Here is a 16,524-nt window from a genome sequence, read left to right as displayed (position 1 = left end):
TAACAATATTAACGTGGTTTTTTAAGGCAATGCTATTGATATCGAGTTATTAGTATCTGATCTGTGTACATCGATTTTTATCTTTTTATCATAATATTAAATAAATAATTTATAAAGAAATCTACAATGTCTTGTTACTTATTTGTATATAAAATTTATTGTGGTTGACTTTTATTTATAAAATGTTTACTATGCAAAAATTTACAAGCCATAATGACCATAACTTATACATATAACATTCCAAAAATTAAATTTATTTCATAGAAATTAATTAAAGTAACACATTACGGTTAAGTTATATCCAATAAATTGGATCAAATGTTATAAAAAGACATGAAATGATATATTTTTTAGTTTAAGAAAATGTAATTACTTTTACAAAACAAATCAGTATGTTTTAACTTTAATATTACACAAGTTTTTATGTGTATCATTTATTATGAAAGTTTTTTGGATTTTTACCTTTCTTAATAGTACATTGTCCAACTAATTATTCTCAATAATTATCATAATTAATTAAATTGTTAACAATAAACTTAATGAAATTTTTCTTTTATGCTTAAAAACAGAAAAGTTGTCATAATTACATATAAAACTTATATTATACACAATTTCCTATTTAGTAGTGATTGAATAGAATTAATATGATTCTATTATAAGTCCTGCATTAAAAATTCTCAAGACAATATGTTTAAAAATATATCAACATGTCAATGGCATCTTTTGATTTCAAAAGTACTGATGACTGTATTTGTACATAATATAATACAACTTTGTAAAACATACTTTTGTAAAATCACTATTCTGAGAGATGAACACGAAACGGACCTATTCTGAGAATAGTGAAATCGCCAGCAGCTAGTAAATTTCCTAGTGTTGTGTAGAAATACTTTTTCGATACTCCATGCGCAAAGTGCATCTTTCCTGCACGCTCGGTATAAAACGTGCGTTGAAAATCACACTTTCCACACGTCGTATCAAAAAATACGGTACGGCACATGTTCGGGAAAGAGTTTCTCGTCTCGTGTACCTTTCCACCTTCGCTTTGCTCGCGTGTAAACGCCACACGAGACAAGAATCTACTTTTCGGCACTTGTATCGTAATGTACTATTACGAGATAGTATTTTTACAACGAAAGCCAAGATTTAGGCTATCGAAAAATTACTAGTTTCAGAGTTGGACACAAAACGAACCTAGTCTAATACATAATCTTTACAAAAATAGTCTTTATAAAACGAATTGTAAATTTACTAGAATTTGTAATATTACTAGTATAAGACTAGTAAAAAATATTACACTTAGAGTTAAACATCAGTTGTAATTTTACTATTAGATAGTTATTATACAAAAGTATTTTTTACAATGAAGTTATATTTTATATCACACGTAGTTATTTTATATTTATTCACAAAAATAAACAGTTTCTCAAAAATAACAAGTATTTCATTAAAAAAAATGTATAATCTTATCATGTACTTGTTAAATAGCTTTTAACATGAAGTAAATTAATAACGATTACACAACGATTAGATTCATCGTTTCATTTTTTTCTTCATAAATTCTTTTTTCTTTTTCTTTTCTAAGGCTTCTTGGCGAATATCTTCGAGATCCTCCATTATTCCTAAAAAAGAAGTTTTAATTAAGAGATGAAATAAAATATTATTCATGTAAGTCATATTTAGTTTACCTATTTTAGTTGAAACAAATTCTTCCCTCAATTGTTGAGCAAAGTTACTTTCCATAGCAGTATCATCTTCATCATCTAAATGTCTATATTTATTCTTATCATAACCAAATATTTCACTAATATATTTACTATAGTCTGCACTTTCATCTTCTGGCCCATCGTCAATGAAATCATCTAATTCGGAATCGTATTCTTCATCATCTTCATCGTAGATACGTCCTGTAAATTTGATTATTTAAAATAATTAATGTGTTTATTAAACATAGAATTAACTAAAAATAAAACTTACGCTTGTTGACTTTCAATTTCGAAGAACCAGCTTTTGATTTTGATGATCTTACGTCAGGAGGAGGAAATTGTCGTGGTTTAATATCCGATGGTGGGAAAGGCCTCGATTTTACATTATTTGGTGGAATGGGTTTGGACGAAGTGTTTTTTAAATTCGAATTTTGATTGATTGAATCTCTGATTTTAGTTCCAGATGTTTTTTGTATCGTCCAATTGCCAGGTTGTCTATCATCAATTTTTTTATTCTTGCTGATCATCAATTTCTTCTTTTCTTCTTCAATGGTTCGACGTAATTTCTCCAATTTTCTTTTTTCTTCTTCTAGTATTCTCCGTTCCTCAGCTATAGCATCTTTTTCAGCCGTTGATGCTTTTGATAACGAATTTTTGTTCACACCATTACTTTTTTCTATAGATCTATTTGCAGTATTGATTCTATCTACTGTCTTAGATAGATTTTGACCTCTTTCTGGTAGTCTATGTTCCCCATTACTTTTATTTACAGGTTTATTCGTACTATAACTTCTTTCTGTAATTTTGTCAGCTGATTTTTTAGAAATACTTGGCAGCGTTTTAGTTGCAGTCTTTTCAATATCACTTGAAATTTTGTGGCCATTTGACGTCACAGATTGTGTTAAAGTAGTCTTCAGGAACTTGCCACTATCAGCAGATGAGTTCTCTAATGATTTTGGATTCTGTTGTTCTCGCATTCGTTGCTCTTTTTTTTCCCGCCATTCTTTTTCTTTTGCATATTCTTTCATTTGTCTCTTTGTCATCAACCTTTCAGGCTCCTCTTTTGGCTTAGGTTTTGGTTCAATTTTGATTGGTTCATACTGTTTTTTCTCTGCAAGTTTAAGTAATGCTGTAAAATCCATTGGTGGAGGAATAAATTTTTTCTTGATTTTTGGTTTTTCTTCTCGCTCTGTATCCCTGTCTTTATCATAATCTTTTTCTTTATCCTTACTTTTGTCTTTGTCTTTATAATCATTTGAATCTTCTGATTCTCTAACATTTTTCTCTTGTTCCAAATCTTTATGTTTTCTTTTTCTCCGATGAGGAAGAGATTCTTCTAATTCTTGTTGTTTCAATGCTTGCTTAACTCTGTCCTGTATTTATGAAGAAATAATTTATTAATATTTAACTACAGTCATGTAAAATGTTATATGAATCTAATGACTCTTACTTTTGTAGAAGCTATATCTTTGACAGTCTTTTTTCCATCTTTACTAAATAAAGGTTTTTCAGGAGGTAGACTATTGTATTTACTCATTAATTTATTATAATATGCAGATGCTTCCTGGGAAACATATCCATAATCATCTTCATCACACTGTGCTGGACCTGTGGATCACAAAAAATTGTACAATAGTGCAATAAAAACTATTTACTAATCATTAGTAATGAATTATGGGAAACAGAAAAATTATTTTTAAATTTACTTATTTTATAAATAACTATTATGATAAAAAAAAAATAAAAAATTGGTTGACAAATAAAAATTTTTATACAATGTATTAAATAATTATATAAATTGATTTACTAAATATAATCTTTATTTATTTAAAACAATAAGCTAATAATCTTGTAACGATAATAGAAAAATATACTCTTAATAAAATCTTGCAAAATTATAGAGCAAAGAAATAAGAGAGTGACACCCAAATACTAAAAACAAAAACTATCACAACTTAATTTATTTTTGATGATTCGTTGGTTTGTCTTCCAGCTCATCAGGTCATATAATAATGTAATCTTCAAAAATTCTTCAGTTGCGTTAGACTTGATGAGGCTGGAAGACAAACCAGAGAAACACTGTCAAAAATAAATTGAGTTAAGATAGTTTTTGTTTATAGTATTTGGCATTCTCTTGTTTCTTTGCTCTATAATTTTGCAAGATTTAATATAATTAAGAGTAATAATATGGTTACTTACAATAAGTTTTATTTGACGTAAATTTTTTTTCTTTAAATAGTCAAAGGAATGTCCAAAGTAATATTTTTTCTATTATATAAATGTTTAAGAAACCAATCAACAAACCTGCAAGAGTAACTGCTGTATTTTCATGATCAACAGCATCAGCAATAGCAGCTTTGTTAGCTGCTTTACAAACTTTTAAATGCTTATTGATACGGTTTTGTGTTTTCTGATCTCGTAAGGCTAAGAGATGCTGAAGAAAAGTATATATAAATTTTACATAAAGTTAAAAAGTATATCAAAATAAGATAATAAACTAACCTCTTTTTTTCTTTGCTCTTCTACATTTTTTTGTCGCTCTTCTTCCTCTTTTCTGGCCAAAAACTTTTTAATATTGTTCGAAAGCACTTTTGATTGCTTGGATTCTTTTTTGGGGGGTGCAAACTTTGTTTGATAGTATGCTTTGGCAGCTGGTCTTTGCTCATTTTTCTGAGCAACACTTAGTAGTGTATCAAAATCCATGTTTCAAACAATAGCACTTTGCAAATCTCTGTTTACGTTTGCTGTTTACCTACTACGAATAAAGCTACAAAACACGAGGTTTATTCTTCGTAATGTTATTCTCAGGAGACATCAATATTGTTACTTGTTGAAGCTCTCAACTATTCCATCTGTATACTCCAAGAGAATTTTTAGAATATAGCAGACAAAAAGGATGGTTCTCGATTCACAAACTTTGGCGTCTGCTCTGCTGCACGCGTGGCGTTTTTCGGCATGCCTTTTAAAAGCGATGAAACTTATGGAAACAATTAACAAACAAAAACTATGCTAGTTCAGACTGGCATGATAAATTACGCAAAAATCGCTAGGTTCAAGACACGAAAAACAGGTTATGATTATTTTCTGGAAGCGACTGAGCGGTGTTTATAGGTGTAGAGTATACAACTTTAGTGTCGTATATAACCTATCTTTGTCTAACATTCACGACTTCCATATACTTTAGGAAATGTTACCTTTGTCCTTTACTATAAGTCACACTACCATAACGTCTGGTATTTTCTTCTCGCTTTTTCGAATCACATCTAAATTCTATAGACACATAAATCTTTAATAAAAGAGATTTTTGAAAAGTGAAGTCTCTATCGATTCTGATTAGTCGATTTGAAATAAATGTTAACCTATGATTGATTGAAGCATATAAACGTTGAGTGCAAAGCGCGCTTATTGACTTCTAGAATATATAAATAACAAACCGAAATCGATTACTTAGTTTGGTCACTGGTGTGCTTTTTGTTTATCTTTCATGTCCAAATCGTGGTATTAAACGTATTACGTTCTAATGAGACGAAAGAGACCATACTGAACGTAGTCTCCATGATATCAAATGCAAATACAACTATCCTCAGTTTGAACTGAGCTGATAACGCTATCAACAGTGTAGGCAATTTAAGGAAATAAATTTTCAATTTTTGGCGGCAAATTTAATTTTGAAGTACATAAATATATACATTCCAGGCAGGGTATTACGTAAAGGCGTTTCGTCTGTGTGATTGTACGCGCGCGCGCGCGTGTGTGTGTGTGTGTGTGTGTGTGTGTGTGCGCGTGTGTGTGTGTGTGTGTGTGTGTGTAATAAGTCTAGTAGTAAAATCGTTTTTATATTTATGCTTTAGCAAGTTTACAAACAATTATTTCATTGATTGCTGTTTACTTTATCTTCTAAATGTGAATTTGATGATTGATTAGGAAAAAAACTATACTCGTTACAAGAAATGAAAGCTATAATTTTATTTATTTGCCAAATTTCAAAAAGAAATATTCATATATTGACAAAATATTCATCATTGCTTTATGAATTTTGATTGCAAGTGGAAATAAAAAATAAAATAATATTTATTTGTATTTCAGAATATTACGCTAGTAATTGTCGTTATTGCGCATAGCACGTAGGTACTTTAAACTGTCACACACCCACACGTGTTACGTGGATATGTTCATCAAATGGATATTTTAGTATCTAGAACATGATTTTCCATTTTTACTAACGTTACCCTGATTGTTCGTCTCTGGAAAAAGCACATTGCACACGGACCTTTCGTTTTATCGAGATTCAGATCATCCATATCGTGTTAACCGATAACGTATAAATTAAGTTCACGTCTGTTGCTCCAATATATCCGGAAGGACAACAAATAAAACTTTTCCTTATCATTCTCATCGGTAGCTCATGCGTAAAATGGAATATGAAAAAGAAAATAGTAGCGTATTTTAATTATTTATTTATCACGCATATAAAGTAGATCAAATATAAACTGCTATCATAGGATTAATGAAAGATAATTGTAAATGTCAATATAAATAAAATAAATATTTCGAATATATTTAAACAATGCTTGCTTTTGTTGCAATAATATTAAAAATGTTGTTTGGAAATGAAAATTAGTACAGCATGATCAATTAGCCTATAACAGTTTAATCGAATACGGTTTAGTGTAGCATATGTAGTAGTTCTAACGTACGAGTGGCATACGTAATGCGTGGTCGCGCTACCTTCGAAATCGTCTGTTCTTTCGTTAAGACAACATGCACGTATAGCAAATCACGATACATACGGATTTCACTATTGAGACGTTTCATTAACATTGACCTCATTTACCATGACCATGATTTTATTGACGAATGGTACGGAATAACGCCGCTCTTTCCATTGAACATAAGGACATTTTTGGGGACATTGCTTCTGCGCGCGTTATCAGTTGTGTGTGAGCTTTTAAGTTTTTCGTATTCTTGATATTTCTAATAGTACTTGAGTTGACAATGACCAGAAGTCCACAAGCTCAACTATATTAACAAGATGTTTCCTGAATAAAACAATGGCAGCGATACTGAGAAAGAAAGAGAAAAACTCGTGAATCATCTCTTGTGCACCAATTATACGATTAGCTTCTATGCCTCTACAAAGTAACGCTCTTTCAATCGTGCATTTTTTCCCTTTCTTCATACACCGATCAATCATTAGTTTGTGAAATAACTTTTCCCACCAAGCTTAAACTTTCAGTGACGCAAGGAACACGAACAAAAAGAGAGAGTAAACCGCCCAATAAATGTGAACAAAACCATTCGAAAGTATAAAACCATAAAACCCTGACTGATTGTTTCATTGTTTCATTTTTCACAAATGAACGAATTCGTATATAGGAAAACGTAGACCAGTAGTTGAAACACATTTAAAAATATGAAGCTTTGAGCGTTATCAGCGGACCAATCGGAAAAACGCCAAGATGTCTGCGTTGAATATCATCGCACAAGACTAAAATAGAAAAAAATGACGGACAACTCTATTCGGTCGCTATCTGCTCGAAGTAGCTTAGCCACGCTAGAGGCAGATTCCCGTATCGCGGAGATCGAAGAGAAGAGCGGCGAGAGGAGAGCGGCAGCGCGGTGATAAGGTGTACGGTCAGTAGGATAGCGCGCGTATACGCACGTGGAGGGATGTACATAAGTGTATAGGTGATTACGCGCGACTCGTTATTCGGCGCCCGATCAAGCGCTCGGCACACACAGATCGATCGTCCAGGTTATAGTGTCTCGCCGAAGGAGTGCGCTCTTCCGGTCGCGGTGCTTCTTCATTTGCTACCGAGTGGGTTGCGTGTACCTCTGCTTGCAGGTCTGTTGATTATCGTTTCTTCCATTCGTAATCTGTTTCTACTGATTACTTGATTTATTGTACCTTTGATTGGTGGGGACTGCTTTCATGACTAGGAACTGTCCGCTTCTAATCTTGACCATTGTGAAAGTCACTGACAATGCATTATTTTTCACGTTCACAACACATTTCTTCAATTGTCTCACAACAATTCCCCAACGTTGTTATTTCTTTGATGAACATATTAAAGTATTTTAAAAGATAGCTTATCGCAATTAAAAGCACATACGTCAGAAGTAAAATTAGTGAAAAATGTAAAATATATTTTATTTAATTACAACTCAATTCACAATGATCGTTAAATGTCATAAGGAAAACAGGTTATTATTTATTAATGCTTGCTTGCGGCTAAAACATTCAACTCCAACTAAAAACAAGTGATATGATGTCTCCGTGTTAAAATAATTTTAATCTACCGCATGTTGACCAACGAATGATTTACGATTTATTCGTGTGTGTTTGAAAATCGATATAAAAAATAAGAAAAAAGAGTTTTATCCTATACAACCTTTTAATTTATAGATTTTAATTATATAGTTTTGTAAAAAAAAGAAAATATTATGTTTTCATTATCTGCTGTTTTCTTGTAGCTACATTAAACTTTTCAACAACATTATCTTCCAATTTTCACTTTTCTTTATACTCTAGGAAAGAGGAGGAACGACAAAAATTACAGTAGCTTTTTCGTTATTTCCATACAAATAACTTCTTCGAAAGAAAGAATACGTCAGAAGCTGTTGCGAGTATCTAAAAATAGTAAATTTATTGGAACTTTCGATAATGGTTAAAAATTAAAAAAAAAAATAAATAGGGATATCAAAGTAATAATAGCGAATCGCCGCAACCTATCAAAATAAAAAGAAAAATCTCATCGTTAATTCAAATGATCTTTGACGTTCACAGCGCTTTTTTATTTTATTGAATCTTATTAGAAACGAAATGCTATATACTCACACGAGAATAACGCACACGTAACACGAATGAGTGTATAGGTATATGTACATCGTGTACGAGGCTATGAGGGCCCATTATACGAATGGTGCCTAGCTCCGGATGCTCGTAACGAGTGCTTTGATAGTCATCCCGTGCAAGGACCCACGACGCTTCTATGCTGTCCACACGCAATTACAACTCGAAACTCTTCTTTCCTTCTATTTTTCTATCACTTAGTCAGGTAGATGATCTACGCCTTTTCCAATGGTCGTATATGGGCTTTGTCATGATTTCATCTCGATTGCAATTGACGATTACTTACTGAGTGTCGTATTTTAGCTTATTTGATGCTGATTTTCATGATGAGATTTTTTGAGATTCAAGAAGCATTGTATATATTTCATTTATCGGCGGTTAGAATCTACGCAAAAGAATATTTGGAAATTTCAGAATTTAGCTTTAATACGTCGTGAACATCTGAAAAATAGCTAAATTGATTTTAAAGCTACATTCACTACTATTTCAATCTCTGTTTGATATTAGAGTATATAATGAACTTGAAAAATTGTATTGTATACACAATGGTACACACATATTCGAAAAAAATATTGAATTTATCAGTCATAGGAATGTATAGCAAATACGCTCAATATATATGCCGTCAAATGAATTCAGCAATGACCAAAAATTTGCAAAGTTGAATACCAAAAGATTACATTATAAATATTCGACGGAAATGCAAGTTCTAGAATATTGTAATTTGAAATCAATTTCATAGCTTATCCTTTCGAATATCATTGTAGCGAGTAGGAAGAAAGAATTTGAAAAATCCTCTGATCAATAAACGTAACAATAGCAATCGTTAGTGGCATTGCGTCATTATCGCACAGATTTGATACGACTTCGTGATATGCACATACGACTATATCGTTAAGCGTGATTTATGTAGAACAAAACGATCCTAATCAATTAGTAATGGCAAATTAATTGTAACCATACAAGGAAGACTGAAATTTATGTTCAAAATGTTCGGAAATAATATTAATGTACAGTTTGAGAATAAAGCCGAAGTTTTGAAATATAAATGTGAATTAAATGTTTATATATTTCATAATCGATTTTCCTGTTGCTTAAGTTTTGCTGTTAGACGTAGGTCAATTTGTTATAATGGTGCAATAAGTGCAGTTGATGTTATGTTTTTTTTTCATTTTGTCGTTAAGATAATTTTTCGCGTAGCCAAGGTAACAATGCCGTAATTCATTAATATTTAAATGTATGCAAATACAACGAATTTCAAATGCAAGCTAGTATAAAAACGTAATTGCTCGATCGCTAATAAATTATTGAGTTTTTTTTTATTTGAACGCTGTAAATACGCGACTTTATCAATTCAGTCAGTAGTGTTCAATGGAATAGTCGGAAAAATATAGCTGCACAAAAGAAAACAACTGACTCAACAGCTCTAGAGTCTTTTGTCCCTTATCTTCGTTTTCCAAAATCTTCCGTCATTTAAAGCGTATTGACATATCTTCGTAGAGCATTGAGATCGTTCGCGCTTCATGCTAGATTGTCCGCGTCCGCGCCCATTGAAATGAGCGAAGCCGTAGGAATCGAGTCCGGCTGGTCTGGCGCGAAAATTTTCGAAAAAACAGTCAGCGCGATCTAAGCGCGTTATGTACATATATATATATATATATATATATACCGTTCGGTCGCCGCGGCGCGCTCAGCTCGCTCGACTTTGCGATGTTTGTACGTTTCAGTAGGCCGTCGGCGGCAGAACCGCATTGATATTATCACATCGCCGGCGTCCACGCGAGCCATGCTTAACGCGAGGTTCGTTGGATTCATCATTCTCGTCGTTTGTCGTTCGTCGGCTTCGCGCTATAGCTGCTGTACCGCGGCAGCAATGCAAAAGTTCTCATCTCAATAATACGATATGTATAGCTTGAGCAATTATCGCCGTGGCTGAGGCTTGGTGTAGTTTCGGACAGTGTATTTTCGAAATATGTGGTTTATATCGCGTCCACACGTGCGGTCAATATAAAAAAAGAAAGAAAAAGATTCAAGAAGACCGTTGCGTTACAAAGCTGAGCTTTTCAGCGACGAATAATGATTAGAGTTAGTGACAGATATAAATAATGTTTAATTATGGTATATACCGTGCGATGGTGGCCGTTAATGCTTCTTAATAGAATAAGTGACACTGATTCCATTGACACTCATGCCGACGATTGTAGGCAGTGTAAAACGCTGGTGAATTATCATTTCGCTGCACGTTTTATTTATTTTACAAAACTCTACGGTGTATATTAGCCACATGTATCAACATCGGAAATTTATTGGCTGTCTTGATCGTCCGTAGATTAAAATGAACGAGAGAAATTTAGTCTACAATTGAAATAAAACCTTATTTTCGCCGGTATTATACGTTGTGATTGAATCGCGAGTGACTCGGTTAAAAATCTATTTAAGAGTTGCCCATCATTAAATTAGGCAGATTAATTGGAAAACGGTTTCATGTACGAATACTCATCGGCGAATCGTGAATGGAACGACTGCGAGAATGCAACGCATGTAAATACCTCCAAAGTCAATGTCAATGTTCCGTTGAACGCCATGCTACACTGTAATTCTAATAGTTCAACGTGTTGCGTAAGGAATTTTATGTAATGCAAATTGAACATTATTTTTTTAACATGTGTAATTTAATTTGGATTTCTCGTGAATATAATATATTCAACGACCGACAAGTTGATTTAGCCTGTCGTTAAATATTTTACGTTTCGGATTCCCAGCGGTAATTCGATTAATTTTATTTCTCTTGATATCGTAATAATCGTAAACGCGCAAATAAAACGATGCATTGCGATGTGATTCGACACCACCTTTAATATACACCTGAATTTCACAAGCTCAAGCAAATCACACTCGAATCAGAGCTTCATCTTGACTTCATTTCTTTGCATTATACGCTATGCTATATTATACGCTGTCATCTTGACTTTTTTTGCATTATACGCTATGCCGGGCGCGATTCATCCTAGACAGTGCTTGTAATCGTCATTTGTTTCACGCGCTCGCTCTCATTTATTCCCAACGTACGCGCGGATTCAGCTAGATAAATTTTGCGCGCAAGAAATGCGAAACGCACCGATCGGACAAAGTTCGGATTCAATTCTAAATTACCTAAGCATACGACATGTATTTTTGTTCGCAGCAGGTATCTGCTCAAGAGATAGATGCTGGTAGCAGAGCGGTGATAGGCCGAAAGAACGGTAAACTCCGCGCGTGTGTGCGCGCGCGCGCGCGCGCGTGTGTGTGCATAAGCAGAGGCGCAGCTGAAAGAAAGAGGCGGGCGAGATGGCCGTGAAAGAGTGGTTTAGGAGGCTGCAACCGGTCCAGCTGTACATCGTGCTCTTCTTCACCATCGCATTTTTCGCCGTGGAGCTGATCGCCAGTTATGTCACCCACGCGCTCACCCTACTCATGAACGCTTATCACATGCTCTGCAACATCGTCGCCCTCGTTGGCTGCATTGCCACGATTAAGGTGAGTTACAACTTCCGCGGATTCTGTTACATGAACAGCTCAAGCTATTTCGATTCGCGGCACACATATGCAAGTTGATTAATTGAGAACGATTCCATTGATGATCATTGGAACTCAAAGAAAAAAAGAATACGAGGAACTTTTAATCTTATTTATCAATTCTAATTCGTCTCGTGCGCGATACATACCTTTCTTATTGCGACGACTCGGTTGACCTAATGAGAATAGAAAATCTTTTATTTTATCGGCTAATAATGTCGCACTAAACCTGATAATAAATTATTCGTAAGGATATTGCCTACAGCAATTTCAAATAACAGTGTATCACCAATTTGTCGTTAAACATTTTTCATTTTGAAATTAATTAAAAAGCTAAAAGAATGTAGCACATTTAGCGTGGCTCGGTAGTGGACTGTCAGTCTTGTAACCATCATCGAAAAATATGACATGATTCGCGATTCGCACGTATGCGTCTCTCTCTCTCTCTCTCTCTCTCTCTCTTTCTCACGTTCGGCGTACTTTCACTACCGAGGGAATTGTTAACCGCGACTAGCCCGTTATTACGCCCTTTCTATTTTATAAAGTAATTTTCCAAGTGGGCACTCGTAACAGTAATCTTTCTGCGGATCTTTCTAGAAAACGTCATAGTATCTCGCGGGATTTCATTTTGCGCGATGCGTTATTTTAGAGTCGCATTAATTTTTCACAGCCGTTAAGACAATTGCCGTGCGTAATGAATTGAAGCTCTCGCTTCCTTGTTGCAAATCGCAACGCAGCGCAACTTTTGAAACTCAAGCTTGAGCCCATAGCCAAGTGCCAGACCGTTTGCAGCAATTTCGAGCCGAGGCGTTACGATAAAGAGCACATTTCCCATGATTTTTCAGTACGAGAGACAGCAAGCTCAAAGCCGCGAGAGCTCGTCGAACTCGCTGAAAGCATCGTCCAACGCTCCGGAGGAAAGCGCTGTCATCCAGCAGACCGCGAAAAAGTCAAAGGTAGACGATTTTCCAGCATGTCTGTACGCCAGCGGTCTGGTACCACGGATGCCAATCGGCTTACAATGCAATCCGTTCGATTCGCAGCAAACGAGCTCGGAGAAGCGCATGAAAAACACGTTCGGCTGGGCGCGAATCGACATCGTTACGATGCTGATATGCTGCGTGCTTCTCGCCTCGTTCTGCTTCTCACTGATGGTCGAGGCGCTTCAAACTTTGGTGCACATCGATCACCTGGACGAAATGCACCACCCGCTGCCGATCATGACGATCGGCGCTTCTGGCATATTGCTCAATGCCTTTTGTTACTTCCTCATCGGCGGTTATACCTTTAACCAAGGAGTCTTTCTGCACTTCACGAAGAACGGCGAGATCGTTCTCAAAAGGTAAGCTCGCCTCGGGTTTTTCAGCAAAAGACGACATTGCTCAATTCATAATGAAAAATGGGCCCGATAATTCGTTGCTAGTCCTAAAAAATATGAATAATTTCCTGTTGATTTTTTTCGCCGAATGCAGCGGAATCGCACAGCTTTATTTTTATAGCGTCATCGCTTTATCGTTGCTGTTATTGTAGACCTGACCATTGTCTTTATTTCATTGCTTTATCGAAAGATTACATTATATGCTTTTCAAACGTGGTATTAGAAACGTAGTTTCTTTTTTTTTAAGTCTGTATCCATAAAAAATTTTGGAAGTAAATTCAAATTATAAGAAAAAATAGCGTTATTTTTAGAAAATTAAATCGTTTCTAATGCTCGTACAAAATGCTCGAATAGCTGGCTTAAATGTAGTAGATATATCTGAGCCATTCTCGACTGGCATAACTAATAGTATAGAAATACCTACTCTGTATATAACCGGTTACCTCCTGAAAACGAACAGCTTTGTTAATTCAAAGTAATTTCCAAGTTTTTTTTACTATTTTTATCAATAACATTCTCATACTAATTTATAAGTCAATTTCCGTCAATCGAATTAAAGCCATACGTCTTATTAAAATCTTTTCACATTCAGTTCTTGAAAACAAACTGCTACAGCTTTTCCGTGACTTAAAAAGCTAGCTATTTTTTGTTGTTGAATACGAATTATCAATGAACATCACAACCAGTTCTGGAGACTTATCTGTAACTTGTTTTTCTTTTTTCACGTCTGCTTAATTCTAACTAAATGAATTTAAATAGCATAAATAAAGTAATACCAGGTTTGAAAACGATTGCAACGAATGATACTTTTCAGAACACTCAGCTTACAGACGTCGAAAGAGGGTAACAATAGCGATCAAACACGACGAAGCCCCATCACATTGCCAAGGAGTCAAGGAGTGCGCGAGATGTGCCGTGACGTTCTCGGTTGTTTTCTGGTGATGATCGCGTCTTGCGTCGTCTATTTCACAGACAGGCAGATAGCCAAGTACGTCGATCCCATATTCGCCATGATCTCGGCTATTTCGCTATTTGTTCTCAGTTACCCGTACAGTAAGTGTGACGTTGACCGAAAAAGAAAAAATATTACAATTCGATTGAAAGCTCTTGAAAAAATGAAGATTTTGTTTCGCAGTGAAGGAATCAGGCATGATACTTCTGCAGACCATACCTAATCACATAAACATCGACTCCCTGCAAAAAGAGCTCCTCGCGGCTTTTCCCGATATCATGAATGTGCATGACTTGCACGTATGGCAGCTCAATGGGGAGAAAGTCGTATCGACTGTCCATATCATTTACGCCGATGCTACGGTATGTCATCAAAACAATGCCCGAGTGGGACATAAAAAAATCAACAGCGCATAGCGGTGAACGGAGAATACATTGTTTCTTTTTTTTTCTTTTGCAGGTATGCGCGAGAATTACTGACGAAATAACTGCCTTTTTCATCGAAATGGGTATAACGCACGTGACCATTCAGCCAGAATTCTGCACGGTAAGCCAATAGGTTGCTATGAAACGATCTTCTCACATGTACAATCCACTGATGATTTTTGGCATTTGGCGCAGATTGCACCGCACGTGGGTCCAAACACAAACTGCTTGATCCGATGCCAAAGCAAACACTGTAGCGCCTCAACCTGTTGCTCTCGAGACGAGCTTGACGATCACCATCACCATCATCACCACCGACCAATAGTCAGTAAAAAGTTCGGTTCTAAGGAGGTTTTACCGACAGCCTCAAGTGTGAATTTGAAGAGATTCAGTCTTAATATCACCGAAGTCAACGAGACGTCGATTTGCCGAGCTCAATCGGTGACGAACCTCAAGCAACTCAGTACAAGTGACTTGACGGTCGAAGTGACGAGTAAGGCTCTGCGACAGATCGATGATATTGTGATAAGCGCAAAGTCCAACGAGGAGCTGACAATAACGGAATGCCAGAAGAAAGGAAGCCATGAACGATCATGAGTGCGAATTGTAAATATAGGTTATCTTTTTTTATACATACCAAGAAGACTGGATGCTAGTATTAGTTCATAAGTAGCAGTCGAGAGTGTTTTTTTTTCTTTTGTACAAAATGCCGCGCACGGTCGTTGGTTATATTATTGTATTCGAGACAACGTTTAGTGTCAATGATAGTCGAATTTTTAAAAGTAAAACTGAGATTGAAATGTTCAATGCAGTAATTTTTAATATAATACAATATCTATTTGTACAAGACAATGTCTTTGCACGATCGACTATCTAACTTTTTGTAAGACAATACTACAATTTGTTCATATTTACAAATGGAAACTTGTTACAACTGTCGCTTCAGAGCATTCTGATTTTAACAATCTTATTTGAAACCCAAAAATTCAGATTGAATATTTTTTATAAATAAAAATAAAAATGTTTTGCGCTATGCCAATTTCTGAGAATCTTGCAATTAATTTGTCGAAGACAATAAAATAATGATGTTTCACACTTGTAAAATAATTGATTACGCTCGCTTTAGTGTCTTCGTGGAATACTCTGAAATGCGTAAGACACTTGAAAATTAGGACATTGCAAAAAGAAACAAATAGATGGATTAAATTGCTATAATCTTATCTTTTGGACATGTATATCGATTGCAACCATCGAAATAAGATAAAATTTTTCGTGCTTTGAAAGTTTACCTTGAATTTTTTACACTCATTTTATATACCTATGGATTCTACATTGAATTGGAATATCTCCAATAAAAATGTTTTTATTACAACTTATACTTTTTAATTCTAAATTGATTAATATTTTCTTAATTTAATTGAAATTTCAAGAATTTGTATTTACAATAAATTTAGTTTAGATTATCTACTAGGAAACAATAATTATATTTCACAATTTAGAACTAATTGTTGAAGTGCGATAAAGTATAATAGCATATCAGCGGTTAGATTGACAAGGAAACAAAGATAAAAAGTCATTTTCTAACAAGACGATAAGGTCTCTGTTTTTTTTTGTACAGCCATTCGCAACAACCAATCGTAATTCAAATAATGTCT

The 16,524-nt window shown here is 34.7% G+C and overlaps 2 protein-coding genes across 8 annotated transcripts; one reads left to right on the top strand and one right to left on the bottom strand.

The window, feature by feature from the left end:
* Positions 1–457: 457 nt before the first annotated feature.
* On the bottom strand, positions 458–5,228 carry LOC131663110 (protein SPT2 homolog). Of its 2 annotated transcripts, none has more exons than XM_058933214.1 (7): positions 5,141–5,228; positions 4,209–5,065; positions 4,011–4,140; positions 3,157–3,314; positions 1,978–3,079; positions 1,689–1,907; positions 458–1,622 (listed from the first exon to the last, which is right to left on the bottom strand). In XM_058933214.1, exons 2-7 carry the CDS (start codon positions 4,407–4,409, stop codon positions 1,534–1,536), a joined length of 1,899 nt encoding a protein of 632 aa, XP_058789197.1. In that variant the 5' UTR covers positions 4,410–5,065; positions 5,141–5,228; the 3' UTR covers positions 458–1,533. The 2 variants fall into 2 exon arrangements, with proteins under 2 accessions (XP_058789197.1, XP_058789198.1); XM_058933215.1 differs by having other exon boundaries at positions 4,209–4,683; positions 4,901–5,227.
* Positions 5,229–6,982: 1,754 nt separating this feature from the next.
* On the top strand, positions 6,983–16,344 carry LOC131663133 (proton-coupled zinc antiporter SLC30A1). Of its 6 annotated transcripts, none has more exons than XM_058933265.1 (8): positions 6,983–7,551; positions 11,747–12,075; positions 12,960–13,070; positions 13,158–13,456; positions 14,307–14,545; positions 14,628–14,806; positions 14,904–14,990; positions 15,065–16,344. In XM_058933265.1, the coding sequence occupies exons 2-8, from the start codon at positions 11,887–11,889 to the stop codon at positions 15,464–15,466; spliced, it is 1,506 nt and encodes a 501-aa protein (XP_058789248.1). In that variant the 5' UTR covers positions 6,983–7,551; positions 11,747–11,886; the 3' UTR covers positions 15,467–16,344. The 6 variants fall into 6 exon arrangements, with proteins under 6 accessions (XP_058789248.1, XP_058789247.1, XP_058789246.1 ...); XM_058933264.1 differs by having other exon boundaries at positions 11,744–12,075; XM_058933263.1 differs by lacking the exon at positions 6,983–7,551 and adding an exon at positions 10,296–10,359 and having other exon boundaries at positions 11,744–12,075.
* The last annotated feature ends 180 nt before the right edge of the window (positions 16,345–16,524 follow it).

The sequence above is a fragment of the Phymastichus coffea genome, unplaced genomic scaffold (assembly GCF_024137745.1).
Source record: "Phymastichus coffea isolate CEN01 unplaced genomic scaffold, Cenicafe_Pcof_1.1 PCOF00031, whole genome shotgun sequence".
Lineage (NCBI taxonomy): Eukaryota > Metazoa > Arthropoda > Insecta > Hymenoptera > Eulophidae > Phymastichus > Phymastichus coffea.
Note: the sequence above shows the minus strand (reverse complement) of the source record. Positions and strands in the feature narration are given on the sequence as shown.